The following is a 20,741-nucleotide window of genomic DNA, read 5'->3' on the forward strand; positions in this document are numbered from 1 at the left end:
ACAGAATAGTTCAATTTTTATTTGAGGTGCGGAGTAATTGTGTTTGTGTGCTTTTTGGAAGTAATGTCTGTGATGTCAGGCTTTTTACTATGAGTTGGGCTGGCTGGGTTTCCGTGTATCAGAGCTAAATAAGAATTACAATGAGATCACTTCAATTAGTCAAAGCAGAGATTACAGCTGAGATTATAAGGCACAACACACTTAACCTTGAGTTCTTCTAAGGCTACTGTTCCAGTTCTCTGTAAGTCACTCTAAGTAAAAGCATCAGCTAAAGTATGTCATTATCAGCATCACCATAAAAAGAAAAAGTAATAACTCCGTTGGCAGAATTTTAACCGTTCAAATAAACGTAATTGTCTGGTGGAAGTATTGCAACATATGAAAACGATTTACATTAATTGTGCTTTTTCGGAGCTCAACAACACCACTATTCAGTGAATAAAAAAGAACAGAGGACGTATTTTCTAGTTAGAATTTTTGTGGGAACTGTTTTATTTATGCGAACATATTTCATTATATAACTTTTATGTGAAACAAATGGAAGCCCCTTTACGCATTACATCATTATTCGTGGTTAATTTGTTAGCAGACAGAAAGCAACAGATCCACGAGTCCAAGTGTTTTTTTTCATTCTTTGAGTTCAGAACTTGTTACAGAACTTGTTAACCTCTAGGGGCAGCGTGTGTTTTTAACAACGTATGGAGTGTACTCAAAGCATCACACTATTTTAAAATGCTTGGTGTGAATTTCCCATGTTGATCTATTTTTTATCTTTATGCATGAGCTCATGTGTAGTGGTGATGTCACTGATTTAATATTTCTCAAATATTCTGGTTCCTTACCCTCTGACTCTAGAGTGCAGACTATTATTTTTTAGACAGTTTCTGTCTTGTGAGCTAGATACACTTCGTTTTTTTGTTTTTTTGTGGAATGTATAGCCCTGCTTGTATTTAATATAAAAAAGTATGACATTTATTGGCATGAATGTTACGTAACCAACAATTTAATGCATTGTGGTATTCTTTCTTGTATCTATTTGCAGCCTAAAATGTGTTTTTTCTTACACACACATCTGCTTAACTACCTAAAGCCAAGGGTGAGATGCTTGGCTGGTCAATCTGGCTTTTCATCTGATAACTATTTGCTGACTGGTGCGAGAAATTCCACTCTGATCAATCATGCAGTAAAGAGAGAAAAAACTAAAGAGAAAAAAAATATTGTTTGACTCTTGTTGACACCAAAGGGGGAAATTCGTGTCAGTAAACACGAATTAATAGATTACAGTTTGTGACAATGTCGCAAATTCCTATGAGACTGTGTTGTTCAGTTATATCAGAAAACATGTCAATTATATTGGTTATTATAACATACTGTATGGGCGAGTGCTGTATCTGATGCAGACACAGAGAAAGATAACTTGGACTATAGGTCCGTATCTAGTGATATATTTGACAAACGTTCTGCTCGTGCATGTTTTGCATGTTTGTATATTTCAGCCCTAATGACTGTGCTGTTCCACTTTTCTGGCATGCTTAGTAATGAATTACTCCCATGAGCAGAATTACTCAGCCTCCTCACACAAGCACATTGCCAACAGCTGCTTTTAGTCACTTTTCCTTCCTCTGAAGAAACATTCACACAAAAACACTCGCAACATTTCACACCACTGATAACAGATGGAGCCACACATCAGAACTAAGGCCATAAGGACCAGATCAATTTAGTTCCCTCTGTGTCCCGACACAGCGTGTGTGTTCTTCCTGACGCAGTTTGTCAACACCTTTGTCTTTTTAGTTTGATCTGTATGTTTTGATTGTTATTATTAACATGCATGTGTGTTTCTGCGATTTGTGCCTCGAACAAATTTTTCAGCAGAAACACATGCTCGGAGCTCGTGGTTCAACGCGACTCCCCCTTGAACCAATCACAGATGGAGAACAAATCACATGCAGACATCAGCACTAATCCATCACACAAGTGATCTGTGATCTAATCTCTTTCATGATGTCATGTGCTAATATGTAACATACGGTACTGACCGGCTGACTCTCATTTTTTTTTTTGCTTGACTGGATTTGACTGACATGTACCAGACTTCAAGAAATCCAACAAATATCTTGGACATTTATAACATCTTGACTTTTTTGGCACGCTGTTTCTTACCGTGCCCAGGAAAAGTAGCCATCAGTATGATTGATTAATAGAAAGCCTTGTCTCGCTTCCAGGGGTCCCGTTATTGGGTCTTTCCTGGCCAAAATGGATTAATGGAATCAGGCAAATCTTCATTTCAGGTCTTTCTGGAGTCTTGCATATCGCCCTAAGAGACTGGCACATAAAACAAAGACAGGAAGAATATAGAAAACAGAAAGAGAGATGAGAAGAGGAGATCCTTGTTTCTTTGACATGAGATTGATTCTTAAATGTGGCCTCTGCCAACCGCAGATTTACCCCAGCCCTGAAAACAGTCTGTGGAGGTTTTGATTAATTTATATCATTCAGATCCAGAAACAGTTTTTCAACAGTTGGAAAGTGCTTGGCTCCCTGTTATTGTGCACACTGGACGGACAGATCACAGCTAAGACTGTATTAATATAATTTCAGAATAATATTAAAACAAGTGTCATATGCAGGCAAATAATGCAGAGCTTTTCCCTGGCTTAACCCACTTTGTTGCCAGCAAGGTTGTTTCTAGAACACGTGTAGTCACTTACCCTCGAGTCACTTGCCTGATTTAATGAGGCTGTGTTAAAAGTGTGAACTTGTTAACACCTGCAAAACATTTCTGTGTTGATCTAACAGGGTCTACTGAGGATGGCATGTGATTTTCTCTCGATAAAGTATATAATTGCTTTATTTCTGCATATACACATTGTCAACGCTTCTGCCCTACTTTATCTGCTTGTTGTTAATCCAGCCTTTTGCTATTGGCATGTGTGTCTGTTTTTAATTACATTTGTGTACAAAATACAGGAATTTTTTATTGCAAATATAGTCATTTTGCACAATGATTTAGAATGTTCAGAAATTGTAAATTCATTATAATGCTTACTAAAATAAGTGATTTTTGGTCTGTTGATTTGTTTAGGATCGTGGCATGTGGTAATAATAATTGTGTTGATGCTTTACTAATTTAATTTGACACGTACAAAGAAATTGGTGCTGGTGTTTATTACATGATTCCACCTCAATAAACTTCACAACAAATCAGCATTTTGTTTGTTTATCTACAGCACATTTATACTGTTTATTTATGGAATAAACTAATGCCTAATGGAAGACAGTGCTGTGATAATGTCAAGCTTTCACGTTAAAATGACCACATATACAAACAAATGGTAACACTTTACAATAAGGGTGTATTTGTTAACAACTAACAATGACCAATACTTCTATAGCATTTATTAATATTAGTTCATGATATAATGTCACAGGGAAGCGTATACAGTGACATTATTTACAACACTGGTAACAGACTGCGCTTATCAACCACATGGGGGAACTGTGAGCAAAAGTTTTGTAGCGTTAATTTAAAACCAAATGTTATGTCTTTTAGTGTTAACATTAGTTAATACACCATTAAGTAACATAAATAACTGTACTGACATTAACTAAAATTGATGAGGACTAATAAATGCTGAAAAACTAATTCGTTCATTGTTAGTAAATGTCAGCAAATGCATTTACCAGGCTGTTAACAAATAAAACCTTACTGTAAATTGTTACCGCAAATGTTTTACATTCATTACGTTAAAAAATTATATGGAATCAATTTTATAAACTCTGAAGTGACAGAAAACTCTGAATGATCTGTTCATTGTAGATCTTCAATCACTATTCAAACATTCGGGGGAGTTTCAGCTGAGCCTCAAAATCCACATATGGCGTGACCGTGACATGTTTTTCTCCTTTAGTTTTGTTTAATAAAAGTTACTAGGGCAGATTTGACCCTTTAAGCATTGGTACAATCAAAAAAAGAGAAAAAAAGATGTTTGGATTTTCTGGGTATGATTTATTACAGGAACTTGAATAGGTGATCTCACAAGTTAAACACGAAAAAAGATGATACCGCTTAAGCAGAAAAACAGAGATGGCTGAAATGTCAGACACTGAATGAGAGAGGGAGAGAAGTTTAACAATAACAGTGTGACATCATAGGGTCCCTCCCTCCTGTTAATAATCCAGTATTTAGATGGTGCAGTCATACAAAAATCTCTCACAATTACATCAACAGAAGTATTTTCAAACATACAAACGTACTTTCTCTCAATCGCACTGTGGATTGACATGAACTTCTCTGGGGTCATTTAAAAGGACAAGAAGAGAACATATGATTTAAGAAGGACTAGACAAGTTTAGAGAGGAGAGCTGTGTGAACTATTGGAACTCTGTATTGGCTTTTCTCTGAGAAAACAGGACAACATGAAAGTCTTTCTCTTACTCTTGCTGCTGAGAGTGATTTCTGCAACAAAAGGTACAAAGCGTTTGATGACAGGATCATAAATATTTCTAATATGTATGACTAATTAATGCATTATATAATATGATCATATATTTCAAGAATATATCTTATTATTAGTTTATTTTAGTTTTTTCTGTAAAAACAAGCAAGAACGTTTTAATGCACACCTATGGCTATTGGTTGACAAAACAAATGTATGATATGAAATGCATGGAAATATGTACGCATACATGTGCCTGTTGTAATGTGATCTGATTGAAGTCATAATTCTTGTATGCATGGTTCTATTTAGAGGATGCAAGCTCAGCTGTTGTCAATATTTCGCTTTTCTTTTTTTTACTAAACTGTGCAATAATTTGCTGTATTGAGAGCACCAAAAAATCATGTTCATAATCTATTTAAGATGAAAGTTTATTTTAAAGTGTGTGACCCTGTCTTTAAAATCGAATTATGAGATGATAAGAATGAAAGTTTGATTTCAACCATTAATTTGACTACAATTTATTGACATGGCCTTACTCAGTCACATTAAAAGATAAAAAAGTTAATCAATGTTCTTTGTATTTTGTAGGATGATTTTATATACAGTTGAAAACAGCAAATCCCCAAAAAATTACTTCCAATGGGTTTTCACAGGCAGAATAACAAATAAAAAAATCATTAGATATCAAATGTCTATTCTGCAAAAATGTCAATGTTTTTGTCTCGATTTGTCCAAGCTAATATCAAGTCATGAGCACACTGATTTGTGTTTTCTGTTCGTGTTGACGATATACTGCATTTATAATGAATAAATGGAGCGCATGAAAGTCTTTAGTACATGGATGTTAGCCAGATGTTGGATCTGGACTATTTTCATTTAGATTGAGTTGACTTTAAGTGTGTAACATCCAAAATGACTTCACACCCTGTTCAATGTTCCAGTGACTGGATTCATTTTTTAATGCGTATCATGTGTAAGAACAGAACTGATAATTGACAATTACAAATTCTGTTAACAGAAATAAAGCCAGTAATATTATGTATAGAATATTAAATATTCCATGCGTTTATTGTTGCAGGCTTTTCAGAGTTTACAACAATAATTAACTGTGACACCCTTTACAGTACAAGAGATGATATTAAGTAATGACCTCTTCCTTATGTGTATAAATATCTTGACTTGACTAATTTGCTCAAGGCAATTTATCTGTTACGTGACCAGTTCGATTATGTCCAAATTTGCCGTTGCCAATCGAAATGCTTGTGTTTTCCAGTCATCATCGTCTTGTGTTGTACACACTTTATTTGATGAATACATTTAAATTTTTTACGCATTTGGCAGACGCTTTTATCCAAAGCGACTTACATTGCATTATCTTATACATTTGTTTCTAAGTACTGTATATGCAATCCCCTGGGATCGAACCCACGACCTTGGCGTTGTCAACACCATGCTCTGAGCTACAGGAAAAATACACTATTTTTCATTCACCAGTAATGACTTTCCTGTTTATTAGTGTCAGTTATGAGATGAAATGCTGATGCTGAGGGGTGAATCTGATCTTTCAGCAGTCTAATGATGAAAGTCCTTATGAACATCAGCATTCATTTTCTGTTCTCTTAGAAATATGTCATATTATACAGAAGCAAACTGGGTAGTGTATTGCATTTTACATTCACTTGAATTATCAAAAAATCTAGTGAAAAAAAGAGAAACACATGTGCAGTTATTGACATGCACAAAACATTAGTATAAAGTAATGGTAACAACTTAGATTTGTTTTTGATTATATTTTTAGTTTTCTTGGCATTTAAAGTTTATTGTAATATTGCTGAAACCATTCAATAAGAAAATACTTTATTTTTTATGACATCCATTTCCACACAATTGATTTGATTTATCTGAACTTAAACTGTGGGAATTGTACAGAAGTACATTCAGAAAATTCATCAACTTTTATTTAATTTAAGATGAAGGTCATTCATTTGTGTTAAACCAAATAAATGTGAATGCTTCAGTGTGACACCTTTTTTTATATAAACTTTTTTATCACATGTACGGTATGGTGCTAGCAGGGAGCACCAAAGAGTTTGCTTACTAACTGAGCAGAGCTGGATACATTATATAGATATAGCAATAAAGGTATAAATGTGCTCTTCCCCAATCTAAGTAAAACCTTTACTCTTCACCATATTCTAACCGCCCAAAAAATCACAGACAACAGAAAATCTTCAGAATTTTAACAACATCACAGAACAGTACACAACAAGTCTCCTTATCAGCACAAAAACACACATACAATAGCACTTTAACTATTTTAAAATCTAAATACAGTCATAAGAGCAAAGCATGCAAACTCAATCCTCTGTGTAGTTGGTTAATGGTTATTTATGTGTTTGAAACCCCAGAAAAGAGAAACAAATATGTTACTGGAGCTTTCTCTCAAGAGAAAAATCTAAGAAACGGGAGATGTCTCCATTTGTCTTATTAAATCACAATTGAGGAAATGAAGATAAATATGCTAATCGTTTATTTTCTTGACCTCCAGGTTCAGATCCTATGTGGTCTTTCTTACCGTAAACACACGCATGCAACAACAAAATGCCTGTTTTCTCACATTGTAACCTGGAGTCACACACCCCTGCCCCAGATGATTTCTGACGTATCTCTGCAGCGTGGCAGTTTATCCGCAGACCCCTGTGGGAATGACACAGAGAGCAGCTCTGATGTAAGGAAGAGGCTGTTTGTGTGCTGTAGAGCTCTGTGTTCAATGCCAGGGGTTTCCCTCACAGCGGTAACAACTTATTCTGGCACAGGACACTGTTTCACCAGATATTTTTTAGAAGGGCCAAGCACACCATTTACAAGAAACAAACCACTGGTGCTGGGCTTCTTTCATGTGTTTGTGTTTTGTTGTCATAGTTAGCGAAAAAAAATATCATTATAAGAACCGTATTAAATCATTGTGTGGGAGGCAGCTCGCTGGCAGGCACATAGGTTCACGATTACATGGACTGTAATTGTAGATGTTTAGCTTTTTTGAAAGAGAAAATGTGACATCAGAATGTAATTCCGAATCTCTTGGCAAAAGCCTTCAAGATACATATCACATAGCCTATCTGGTAATAGTTCTAGCTGAAGTAATAATTGAATGTGAAAGCTTGAACTGTACTTGACATCTCTTCTCTGTTTGTGTGAATACAGGTTTGGCTAACCTGTGAGGACGTAATATTCAAACACATCCTACAAATAGAGTAAAACATGTTAAAAGGCTCACCAGTTGACCAAATCTTTTTGATTTGCATCTAATGATGTCGATAGGTTTGAACATGGCTTTAGCGAAGTAAAGTTTCATGCAATTTCAGGGCTGCATGTTCTAATGTATTAAACTTATTGCTTGAATGCACTGAATTGCTTTGGATTAAACTGTCAACCAGGATTATGTAAATGGTTAGGTTTAGAGTATTGCATAAAACACCTTGTGTGTGTTTTTGTGTTGTCCTAGGGCAGAACATGAGAGTGCGTATCAGTGCTTTTGGAGACACCATCACATTCAAGTTCTTGCAACCTCATGTGGACAACAGACTGGAGGGATACATCCTTGGATATGGCAGCAGTATGGTCTCCAAACAGTTGATCCAACTACCTGAAGATGGACAACCCTTTGAAACTGAGAGAGGTATGAACGTGATCTTTTCTAGCGTTTCATAAAGTTTGTAATGTATTAAAATCATCATCCCCTCTGCTGTATAGATGCTGAACCCAAATATCTAATTGCGGTGCAGTCAATGAATGACAAAGAACCAGTTAGAAAAAAATGTGCAGGTGAGCAACGCTGCACCACCACTTTATTAAAAAAAGAAATTATATAATTTAAAACATACAGTGGCCTTATAATGAATTAACCTTTAAGTATCATTTGATGATGATCTCTAAGAAATGTTCCACAAACATAGTTTTCATTTACAAATTTGTAAATTAAATTTGGCTGTTTGTCTGGAGCATAATGCATTTTAGGGGATTTCTCAACTCTGACCTCTAGGAAAAGTGGATCTGGAGAAACCATTACACATTGTGATCGGCTCGGTAACAGACTCTTCAGTGTTTCTGTCTTGGGGGACTCTACTGACAACCCCCTTCACGGATTCCATTGTGGAAGATTGTATTGAAGATGGGTATGTGTTTAACTGTGTTTATGTGCATGTCATTGTATTGTGCATTTGGGTTTGATCAGTTTGTTGTTGACGTTCTGTGAAATGTTCATTTATTTTACTGACAAAAGACCCACAGCAGTTGCAGGAACATGTGGAGATGCCTACAGAGTCCTGAGAACAAAAAACAGACACCCTGATAAAACACAGTGAAGGACAACAGGCTTTTAACGATATAAAAACCGAGGAAAAGTTAATGCAAAACACAGTCATAAAATAAGCAGATGTTTAAAAAAAACATAGTACATCTTGCACATGTACTACTGCACATCACATCATGACTTTTCTCATATTTTTATGCCAAGAGAATCATATTTTTGAACCCAATCGCAGCCCCTAAAGAAACCTTCACACTAAGCTTTTTATGTTTTTATTAAAACATTATTTGCTTTTTGATTTCATCTGTTATTTTTATGAGGACTGTTGGCTTGTTCCTATAATGTTGGTCACTGCATGGGGACATTTGGTCATACAAACACATTGGAAAGGCTAGTGGAAAGCTTAACCTCAGTACTCTATTAAACAAACAACGTGATCCTTCTACTCTATAAAACCCCTTGCCAGAGACACTGGCAAAAACTGAAAAAAAACAACAGACTGGATCCTTATTGGTAATGTATTTGGTGAAATCTGGGTTGCTTACGGGCCCCAATCCATTATGATTTATCCTTGGGTCTCTCCTTCAGTGTGCCAATGTGTTTATTGGTGTGTGTGATTGCTTAGAAAAGTTACGTAAGTTAAACTATAATTTTACAGATAGCCTACTGCAAAGTTAAATCCTAATTTTGCATAAAACTTTAATGCTATTCTTTTGCTTCCTTCTTGCACTGGTGTTTCCATCAGAATTCTGGTTTTGGTTTCTAGAATCGGCTTTTGTTTTGTGTATACTCAGACATTTCACAGTGCGCTACAAAGAGAAGGAACCAACCAATAACTGGATCTACCAAACCTGTCCGACCACCAGCACGGTCATAGACCACCTTAAACCAGATGCTCTGTATGAGTTTGAGGTCCGAGCAGACACTGAAACCAAAAGTGGAGACTGGAGCCCTCCAGTTATCCATAACACAGCAGGTGTGTCCCATCACAAATCCTGTTTCAAAGTGGTGTGTCAGTTCTATTTTTTTATTTAATGCAATTAAATTATAATCTCATTGTATTATTTTGCTTCAATAATATACGGGCTGGAGAGAGCTTTGGTTAAGTTCCACAGGACATTCAGGACATCTTCTCACCCATTGCAAGAACCTACTGTATTATTCTTAAAAGTTTCAAAAGAGATTTCAGCAATGTCTTGATCCCATTTGTCAAAATATCAAAGTCTGCAGTCAAAAGCCTATAATTAACCTCTGCTATCCACGTAGATTTTTACACTCTTGCTGTACTGTACAGATACAGTACTGTATCTGACATAAAATTACACACTTTTGTTAGCTATTGTTAGCCACTCTATGAGTCTTTTTTTAGTTTGACCGATGTTTTATTTGCTTATTTCTCTTCCAGATCAAATAATTATTGAACCATTCAAAGAATTGAAACAACCAAAGGTGAGTAGATACTGTAGCTGTGCCCTAGTGAAACTCTCTCTCTCTAATCTTGGATGTTCTTTTCAAAGCAGAAGCCAGATCAACCATTAATCTTCCCAGCAGTTCCAGGTAAAATACCTTAGTTTTCTTCCTGAACACAGACAGTGATATTAGTAATGTATATGAAGTATATCCTGACTTTTCCTGCCACTTCTCAGTCCTGAAGAACATCACCCAGGTCAAACCAGCTCCCCTTATCAGACAAACTGTTCCACCAGATCACTGGATAACTTCAGGTAACCCCACACCTTATATTCATTGAATTCAAGCATAATAACGCACAAGGGAAATTGTATTTAAGCATGCTGTACTGCTTACTGCACATTAATAACCACTAGAGTAATATTTTATTTCAAATAGCATGTTAAACAATGTGGAGGTTCAAGCAGTAGTCTGTACATTGTTTCCATATGACCTCACTGTGTAGCATGTGTAGTTATCATCTGGAAAATAAATATTGTTATTTTGGCGTATATTTCAACAATCACATGCACCTGTTTTTCCTTTATTAAGTTTTTGTCTCAAATAATACATCCCTGATCCTGCACAGTGAGCCATATGTTTTTTTTGTCTCTAGTATGTTTAAAGGTCCCCTGCCACTGAGGTTTTCAGGATAAATTCCAAATGAATGTTCTTCTTGTGTATTGAAATTCCATATGTAGGCTAGATAACTTTCCAAGAGGCGGACTGTCAAACTGGAAAAACTTTGTTGAAATTGTCTCACTCTTTATTTTTATAGACTTGGCATGAAGCAACTCAAAAAAATAAAATAATCTAATTATAACATTATAACATTTGGGATTTCATCTAAATGACGAAATCAACCAATGATTATAATCATCATTCTTACAATTTTTTTTAATTTAATATAAATAGAATGAAATCTGTATTTTATTGATATCAAAGTCTCTCTTTTATTCATGTGAATCAAATGAGTTTGAGTTTCACACCGTCTCTCACCATAACCAAATTGAAATTAATTTCCCTCTATTTTCAGTTTTTTTCACTCCAGCTGTTTCACTGAATGTCTATAATACAAAAAGCATATGTCCTCTGTTTTCTATTTTCAATTTTCTTCACAGAAGCAGACAAAGTCACAACAGCCTTTATATCTCCCGAAGATCTGATCCCCTCCACACAGCCCCCTGCATTCCCTGAGGCACCTATTCTTCTTCCCACACCAAAGGCCACAAGCACAATGCAACAGAAAAAGTACACCACTCAAGCCAGTACAACCAAACCAGTTCCAGATAATAGTGTAACTCCACAACAACCACTGACAACCCATCAACCTAGTTTTACCCAACCACAAACAAGCACACTTCACAGCAAAACCCATCCACAAACAAGTACACAGGTTTCAACCGAACATCAATATACAACCAAGCAGCAACTGATCACAGTTCAACAGCAACTAAGTAAAACAACATCCAACCCCATTCCAACACAAACCAATCCACCACCTCCCCAAAGCACTGTGCAGGAGCACCCCAACCCTCCTAAGGAACAAGACACCATTACCCAGGACAATCGCCACACGGGAGAAACTCAGCCCAGTACCAAACTGCAACGATTGAGAACGACCCTTCGTTCACGAGGCACGTCCACACACCAAACCACTGACTCTTATTACTTCCATAGAACCACCTCTTTCAATCCGTCAAGCACAATAACACTTTTTGAACAAAAGCTGAACACAAAATCACCAACAACAAACGCATATATGTCCACCAATGGCTTTTCTCTATCAAGTAGATTTTTGACACCACCCACGACCCTAGCATCCATGCAGGATAACGTAGTGTCAGGGCAGACAACTGATACTAACAAGCATTCAATCTTTAGTACCAAGTCGTTCATTTACAAAGAAGAATCTACATTTCCTATTCACACAAATATAGAATCAGAACCAACTTTACACCTCATACAGCCACCCACCACCTTATGGTACCAGCCCCATAGCCCCAGCACCACGACACGGAGTTCCAGCTCTTCTAAACACCACCCAAGTTCTACCCTAGCTGCTCAACACTTTCCGAATATTTTGAAAACTGATAAACATTCCCCCAAAAATGAAACCAAGTTTGCAAATCTACCTCCTAACCATAAAGAACAGTTACCAGGTACCTCCAGAAACCTGGAACTGAAGCCTACAAGGTCAAAGCCAGCCAAATCTGATGATATTCAGGATTCACCAGTGCCAAATGAGGTGGCCAGTAGGAACCGGGGTAATGATGTCAGTTTTTTTATTTCTCAGCTATGCTGTTTGTCACCTCTCCGTGTTAACCACATAAACCCCTCATATAAACAATAAACATCAACATCACGTTTCCAGGCTGGATTGTCACCAAGTATCACCCACCAGCTCTGACATCACAACATGCCATGCATTTACCTGCCCAACTGTTTCCTTCGCCATTAATAGCCACTGTTGTCACTGTCTTGATGCTACGCACATTACTGTATGTTCTGCACCTTCTCTTTTAGATCTGTTGGCCTCTGTCTCTGAATATGTTACCATTGGAAAATCTAGCTTAAACTGGTAGTTGTATTCTGGAACACGGAGCTACTTTTTACAATAAATACAATAACTACAACCATGTATGAGAGAGTCCAGTAGCTTGGGCCAGTAAAGACAACCTTAAAGAAATATTTCACCTTCAAAAAAAAATCGGTCATCATTTACCCAACTTGTTGTCATTTTAAACCTGTGTGATTTTCTTTCTTCTGCAAAACACAAACGAATATATTTTTAAAATATTATATTTAATAAAGGACCAGCTTTGTTCCACAGCTACCGCTTTAAACTAGATCTAAGCAGATTTTAAGCTCATTTAGCCTTTAACCCTGAATCACATCCTCTTCTCCATGGCTGACTGTGATTTGGTTTATTTAGGCAGAGGTATCTTCCGCAACTCTTCTTCTGTGTCCCGACCCTTGGCACGAAATGTGACACACAGACTGAGGCCGAACGGCCGTGTCTCTCTGCCTACAAATACCGTAATGCACAAGAAAGGGGGTATACAAACTTTGCAGTCTCACACTGACACAAACACTAGTTTTTAAGTGAGACATTAAACTATCAGCTTTTGCTTTTATTATTTCAAATCACAAATTTGTTTGTTCATTTATTTTTTGTCTATAAGCAGGGTCCAAATTTAGCACGCCAAGCTCAAATAAATAAAGCAGTTTAAGACAAGTTGAATAACAATTTTTCTTTTCTGTCTGACATAAGTGAAGTAAACAGTTACCTCACCTACCTTAGAGAGAACTTGACCATCAGATTTTAATGGCAATAATAACTTTAGAACATCATGTGATGATGCATTCCCGCTGCTGAGCGGGAAACATTTTTTGGGAGAGGTGCCATTCATTAAACGACCGACTAATGAATGGCGTTAAAATGTTTCTGCAAAAATGTTATAAATAGTTTAAAACGGAAAGAAAAACTAATACTATATATAGAAGCAATAGCTAAATATTCAATTTACTGCTATTTATAGGCATGGAAAACAGTTTAATTTGGTACATAAGTTTATTATAAAGAAGTATCTGGGTCACTGTTTATTTCACATGCTTTTTTTGGGTGCGTTTTGTATTTAATTCTTTTAGGAGCTCTCAGGACCTGTTGACATGATTCATGTGTTATCTGCAGGGAAAAGACACACAATTTCTCTCTTTCCGCCAGACGTCTGTTACTCATCATTTCCTCCGCACGCTGCCATTTAATTCTGCACAACTGCGGACCCCCCACGACACTAATTATTACAACTGCAACTCTTCAATTGAATGTTTTTCTCATTTAAGTCCATCTTCCTTTCACATCTGACTCCTGATTTCTTACTGTATGTCAAATATTATCAAGGACAAATTTTAAATATTTTTGTCAGTATTTCTACAGTATTGTTGTTATGCCTTTTGAATGATCACATGTGGTTTGGATGGATTTCAATAGTGATTTGTTATAGTTTTGCCTTAACAGCCTTTATTTTCTGACAGTACCCAGCGGTGAGCGCATTATAGGCCTTGGGGGGACCAAACCTCAGAAGGAACCCAGAAAGAATCGTGGTAAATTAATCTCACCTTTTAATAGAGATGTTAGGTTCACAAACATCTGCTATTAATTTGTTGTTGAAATGTGTCCAGTCACTGATTAGATAAGTAAAAAAAACTCTGCACTGCTGTCCTGTCTGTCCAATGTAAGCATTGTTCTTTTCAATCTCAGTACTGTTGGACACACGCAACTCCTTCATGAATGTAGATGTAAACATTATAGATGCCGTCCCTTATTATTGATGTAAAGAATCAATGTTAAATTGGTTATTTTCAACCTCGAATCAACATTAAATCAATTATCAATCAATCATTTCTATCTGGGATTAGTTTTATCTTGTAATGTGGCCATATCCGTCACAGTTCATGTAATTTGAGAGTTAAAGAAAATAAGTTGTAAGCTTGATGGTGTTTTGATGCTTGAGTTGATAGACCACTTATGTCATCCTAAAGAACTGTGAACCCAATAGCTTGGATACAGTTTTAACGTGTTTTTGAAGATATACTGTATGTCCCTGTTTGGTAGAAAAGATGATTCCCTCGCAGCTGTATTTTACGATTATTCTAGGCCAAAAAAAATATTTATGTGCTGTTCATGTCAAAGGGGATTTTAAGGGCTTAATATTCTGTGCAAAAGCATGAAAGTCAGTCATTGATAAAATCAAGCCAAGCAATGATGAAGCTCTTTATATTCTCTCCCTCACTCACCTACTACATCACTCTGCCCCAATCAATGACAACATTAAGACTATACAATAAAGAGCCAAATCCCTCTGTCCTGACTCGATTGCTCATCCGATGAGACTTTTATTAGGACTAATTCCCTCAAAACATCTGGCAGAAGTGCGATTACTTGATGGGCTAAAAAGAAAATCTAAAATTGTTTTCCAACTTTTCTTGAAAACCTTCTATTCATCCTAAATTGAGTGCCTGGTAAAAATTAGAGAATTGAAATATTTTGGAAATTGCATATTGGAATAATGTGCCTCCGGAGAGTCGGAATGTTGGGGAGTAATTATGTTTGGGATTGATTTATTGGTGTGCTTTGATGCATATTGTCCTACGCTTCAATTTTGACTGAGTACCCAGCATTTTGGTCATGTAGTTCTGTACTCCGTCAAAGCGTTGGTCCCTCAGAGCCCATCTTGGATAACTTACAGTCCTGACAGTTTGGCCAACATTATTTCATCCCATTTGGCTCACACGGGATCCTGACTGCGCGGACGTTGGCCTCACATGCAGTGTTTTTGTAATTCCATCCATGTGAATGTTGTGCAGAGCTTTACTTTCACTTCTGTTCTATGTGTTTTGGGCCTTGTATAGTCATAATGTGTGGTTAGCCCCATTCAGGCTGTTGGGATTTTTAAAGTGAAAATGTTGAAACGAAAAAGAACACAGTGTCAAAAAGTCACTGCATAGTTTCGTTTGTGGTTTCTCTTCATGTCACTGGGCCTGCAAACTGGTTCTTTATGCTTAACCAAAAGGTCAATTTAAGAAGATCTTCTAGTAACCCGCCTTTCTCCTTTACAGGGAAGACGAAGACAAATCAGGTGTCAGAGGGTAAAGAAAAGGGTGAGGATACCACTCCATGGCAAACTGTTCCATTGCAGAGAACAGACTTGGCGCGACTTTCTGCAGGGGTTCAGTTTGAAAATCTGCAGTAGTTTTACACCCGAAATCCGACAGCAGCACTAATTCAATTCCTTACCTTACACTACCAGTTTTACAAAAATGCAGCGAACCGAACTGAACCGCACCTGCATCACATCTACATGATGTAGACAAAAGCATTTATTTTCTCACGCAATAAGTAACAAAATATTTGGAATTCCTTGTTCATGCATTTTAAATGTCTAGTTACTCAATTTGGCAGAGTTTCTGGAGAGACAACCAAGAGTGAATCCACTAAAATATTTGTCAGCTAATAGTAGCTATTCTACATTTGATTAGTGATTTATGAAATGTGTTTTGATTTATGCTAAATTTGTTAAAAACAGTCTAAATTAGTAATGTGATATTAACAATAGTTTCCCTTCCCTTTTTCTGTAAAATTGTACCAAAGCCACTAAAGGCTAAGCTGCCATCAAGGCTAAACAAAGCTTAATGCAGAAAAGGGACCAGGAGAATGATGAGCTAAAACATTTATTCAAATTGTTATAATGTATTGAGTCCTCACTTTAGCTGGCTGCTGTCCATTCGTTTGTAAAAAGTTTGTTTATAGTAAATAGCTTGGGGCATCACTTGGCCCACCTTTCATCTCATATCTGGAGCCAGCCCTGGAGGACAGGTTGCACAATGAGACATACCATAAAAATGAGGGTACATGGACACTAACATAGTCGTTTTCCCGTTCTCCTTCAGAAAATGTCATTGATCTGAAGCAGATGGAACCAGTGCCACTGAAACCTGTAGCTCCACCCACTACTGAGAAACCAGACTATCGGGAGACTACACTGACGCCACTGCAATTGACTTTTGGTATGCACAAATGTCCATGTGATTTGTAGATTTACAGTATTTATAGTGAACCGCAATAAAGTATTGCCATGGAAAGATGCAAGAATTTATTCGTAATTGAAGGAGTATTGACGTTTCTGTCCTTGAATCTTAGTGAGTCCTTTTTACACAGGTGATAACTCCTCGGTGTTCAGTCCTCATCCTGTCTCTGAAATAGATGCGATGGGTAGAAAACGCTTTGTAGGTGAGAACTTCAGCAACAGTATTTAAATTCTACACCAACTGCACTTTGAAACATGACATCAGATCTTTGACCTGAATTTACGGGGTTGTTTGATAAATCACAGTTTTTTAAGAAAGTCTTTGTGATTGTCTATGTAATAGGGAGATCACATGACTGTTGGGCCTCTGATTCTCTTTGCAGCTCCTCATGTGATCTATAAAACTGACAAACGTCCGGAGGAGCCCTGCTCCGTCACACACTCTCTCAGCTACTTCCCTAATGAGGAGGTGGAAAACCTGAACGTCACTGGCCCACCCAAGACTCCTCCTTCCAATGTAACCGTGGTTACGGTGGAGGGATGCCCTTCTTTTGTTATCATTGACTGGGAAAAAACTGACAACGAGACCAAAGGTAGATGGAGCGTTTTATTGCTGTGATTACTGGCTTGAATGAGAGAGTATATCAAAAGAGGAAAGTTATCACATGCAGGAAACTGAAAAAGTGTAATTGCATTGCTCGATATTACAGTTAAAACAGTAATCCCATAACACACTGGAACAGCCTGTAAAATATAGTTTTATGATATAATTGCTGACAGATTTTATTGCTGATTTGATACATCCTATTAAAATCATGACAAGCAGCTGTGGAGATTTTGGTCTTTCCTCATTCAGCTCACTTAAGGTCTGTTTGTATGTGGTTGACTTTAAACAACGGTGTGTAGTTTTATTGGAGGATCTATTTACAGAAGTGCATAACTATGTGTTCAGAGGTGTATAAAGACCGTAGCGTATTAAAGTGTTCTGTTTTTATTACCTAAGAATGAGCCATTTCTATCTTCATACAACGCGGGTCCCCTTGCATGGAATGTTGTTGACATGCCTCCATATTGTTTCTACAGTAGCCCTAAATAAAAGAACTGCTCTACAGAATGTGTTTCGTAAATACTGTATGTTATCTCCGAAAGCTTCGAAAAGGAGGGGGAGAGACGGTAACATCAATTTGCAACCTCACCCCTAGGTGCCGCTAAAAAATGACACACAGCACCTTTAAAGAAACTAACTGCCTGGATGCATTGCCAAGATGGCCACAGAGTATTTTTTATCAATGAAAAATTAAAAAACCTTTTTCTTTTGTGTCGTCTTGAAAGAATATGAGGTTGAATCCACCACCAAGGGTCCACATGGAAAGGAGGTGTCCATTGTGACAACAAATCAAACGCATACAGCTGTGGAGAACCTGAAACCAGAGAGCAGGTATGAACACACAAACATGATGATGGGAACCTTTCATTGTGTAACTCTAATCTAAATAATATAAAATAACTATTTCATCACTCTATAATGTAGTCTCTTCAGGTTTAATACCTGCCCACAAACATAAAATTCTAAAAGTGACTTTTTGATAAATAATTTTACATATTAACTATATTTGATTTTTACTGCAGCAACTTTAATTATTGTTGTTGTACGTGTCAAATTCCTAACTAAGCTACAAGAGCATCAAAACACCATGTTGAATCTGAAAAGTTGTTCACTTGCAGCTATGAATTCAAAGTGACACCCAAGAATGAGCTCGGTTCAGGACCAGCCAGTGACCCCGTCACATTTAGCACGGAGTCAGGTAAGAAGAGCAGAAATATTAAATTCCACTTTATGGTCTACGGCTCTTTCTGTTCTAGATGTTTACTGATTCTTGCAGATTTTCAATTAAGATTTTGTTTCTGCTTCGTTCTATCATATACCTGTATTGTTTGCTTTCTTCCATGCACAAAAAGCAAATGTTAAGCTGAAGCCATACAAATTTGGAAGGACTTACTGAAGTGATATTGAACTGTAATGCGTACTATCAACACACCTGGAACTACAGTACAGTTGTTGTTATTCACTCATGCGAAAAGAAAATCAGGCAGTGTAACTTACGAATGAAAGATCAAGTTCACAGTTTCATGAAATAGGCAATGAACTGTTTTTGAATGGAATGGATAATTACCATTTAAGCATTACTGTCAGGAAGTAATGTGCTGGAGAGTAATGTGCCTAGTATTAAAATAATAGGTTCAATATGTTTACCTCTCTGTGTGCATTGCAGTCATTCAGGTATAAGTACCAAATGGGCCAGGTTTCCAAAAAATAATGAAAACCACAAGGATGCTGACACAGAATCTGGAAACTCAGACAGCTTTGGAATTTAGTAACTTTGTTAAGTTGACTTTGTCTTGAGTATGTGTCTGACTTATATTTGATGCATAGCCTAATCTACGTGGCCACATAAAAATGTTTGTATCAAATCAATAGAAAAAACTTTTTCGTCAGTTTTTAGAACACTAAGCAAAATCAAAACCAACAGGCATAAGGTCTGTAACAGATATCATCTATGAATGACATGTTTTTCTGTATCGCAGCTGATCCTCGTGTGAGTGAGATTCCCACTGGTAAGTGCTCATATGTGCTCATGCTTATCCCTAATGAAGTCCTACTGTACATGTGTGTTCAATTTAGATGTGCTCTACAGGTAAAAATGCTATTTGGTCATCGTTTCCATTCAAGGCGGACTCATACTCCGAGTGCAACGGGAGGCAGTACATAAAGCGAACCTGGTACCGCAAATTTGTAGGTATCCAGTTGTGCAACTCTCTTAGATACAAGATCTACCTAAGTGACTCTCTCAAAGGTCAGTACTTTACCCTTCACTGACCCACCAGGGATTTTTACGCAAACTTCTGTCACTAAATCATTGTTTCGTATTGTCCATCACTAGGAAAGTTCTACAGCATAGGAGATCAGGCAGGGAATGGAGAAGACCACTGTCAGTTTGTTGACTCGTTCCTGGATGGACGAACCGGAGGTCCTCTTGCGCCCGACCAGTTACCACCCAGACAAGGTTTTATCAGAGGCAATTCAAAACATAAACATACAATCTTTCACCAAGACAATAGATTTGATAAGTTCTCCTCTCCTGTCAAGGCTTTTTTCGGGCTGTGCGTCAAGAGCCTGTGCAGTTTGGCGAGATCGGAGGAAATTCGCTTATCAAATACATGGCCTGGTATGAGTGTGGGATACCCATTCCTGGAAAGTGGTAGGACTCGGATGACCAACTGATGAAAAACATCAGGACAAAAAGAACCGGTTTTGTTACATAATGAATGTGTACAGATATGTAGTATGTATCTTTTTACCAGGCACATATCAAATTATTTATAATCACACGCAGTGCATAAAATACAGAGAAATAAACGTTACTATTAAGAGTATAAAGTTTTTGAGAATATAGGGTAGCAGGCTCCCTGAAAGGCTAAAGCAAATGTGTATATTATTTATCATAATGTTGAATATACCCTACAATGGTGTCCCAACCACTAAAAACGAATGATGAAGGATAAATATTTTCTTAAATATGCCAGGCCAAATGACATTGTTTCAGGTTAAAAACAAGTTAATCTATGTGAGAAGCATGTGTAGCATACTGTCAATTACCATCTTTTTTAATGTTATTATGTTATATATATGTATATATACATATATAATATGCATCTATATAAGGAACACATAGATTTGGAAGATCTGTTGTTTTGTACAGAAGTTGAATGACTCATTAAATAATTTCCAGAGAAAGCTTTAAAATGTAAATTTTCATAAAACGTTTTACATTGAATGTTTTGCTTTTTATAAGATTAAATGACTCTGCTTTTACCAATAAACGCACAAGCAGCTACTTTATGATTTTTCTCTGGCTACTGTTAAAAAACAAATTTTCATTCAATGTAAAT

The 20,741-nt window shown here is 36.9% G+C and overlaps 1 protein-coding gene across 6 annotated transcripts; it reads left to right on the plus strand.

Annotated features, from left to right (window-relative positions):
- The first annotated feature begins 4,200 nt into the window (after positions 1–4,200).
- On the plus strand, positions 4,201–20,686 carry abi3bpa (ABI family, member 3 (NESH) binding protein a). Of its 6 annotated transcripts, none has more exons than XM_079464187.1 (21): positions 4,201–4,471; positions 7,948–8,121; positions 8,196–8,267; positions 8,485–8,617; positions 9,546–9,727; positions 10,157–10,200; positions 10,269–10,308; positions 10,398–10,475; positions 11,322–12,467; positions 13,136–13,258; positions 14,239–14,307; positions 15,823–15,864; positions 16,654–16,770; positions 16,904–16,993; positions 17,174–17,383; positions 18,123–18,228; positions 18,516–18,595; positions 19,377–19,406; positions 19,487–19,645; positions 19,733–19,855; positions 19,939–20,686. In XM_079464187.1, exons 1-21 carry the CDS (start codon positions 4,420–4,422, stop codon positions 20,052–20,054), a joined length of 3,186 nt encoding a protein of 1,061 aa, XP_079320313.1. In that variant the 5' UTR covers positions 4,201–4,419; the 3' UTR covers positions 20,055–20,686. The 6 variants fall into 6 exon arrangements, with proteins under 6 accessions (XP_079320313.1, XP_079320316.1, XP_079320318.1 ...); XM_079464190.1 differs by having other exon boundaries at positions 16,922–16,993; XM_079464192.1 differs by having other exon boundaries at positions 11,322–11,841; positions 13,140–13,258.
- Positions 20,687–20,741: the final 55 nt, after the last annotated feature.

Source organism: Barbatula barbatula (assembly GCF_947034865.1).
Source record: "Barbatula barbatula genome assembly, chromosome: 9".
NCBI classification, from domain to species: Eukaryota; Metazoa; Chordata; class Actinopteri; order Cypriniformes; family Nemacheilidae; genus Barbatula; species Barbatula barbatula.

Coding starts and splice junctions, on each gene's coding strand:
- abi3bpa (XM_079464187.1), top strand. CDS start 4,420: ATGAAAGTCTTTCTCTTACTCTTGCTGCTGAGAGTGATTTCTGCAACA. Junction 14,308..15,822: donor GGAACCCAGAAAGAATCGTG/GTAAATTAATCT, acceptor TCTCCTTTACAG/GGAAGACGAAGACAAATCAG. Junction 19,407..19,486: donor TGTGAGTGAGATTCCCACTG/GTAAGTGCTCAT, acceptor TGTGCTCTACAG/GTAAAAATGCTATTTGGTCA.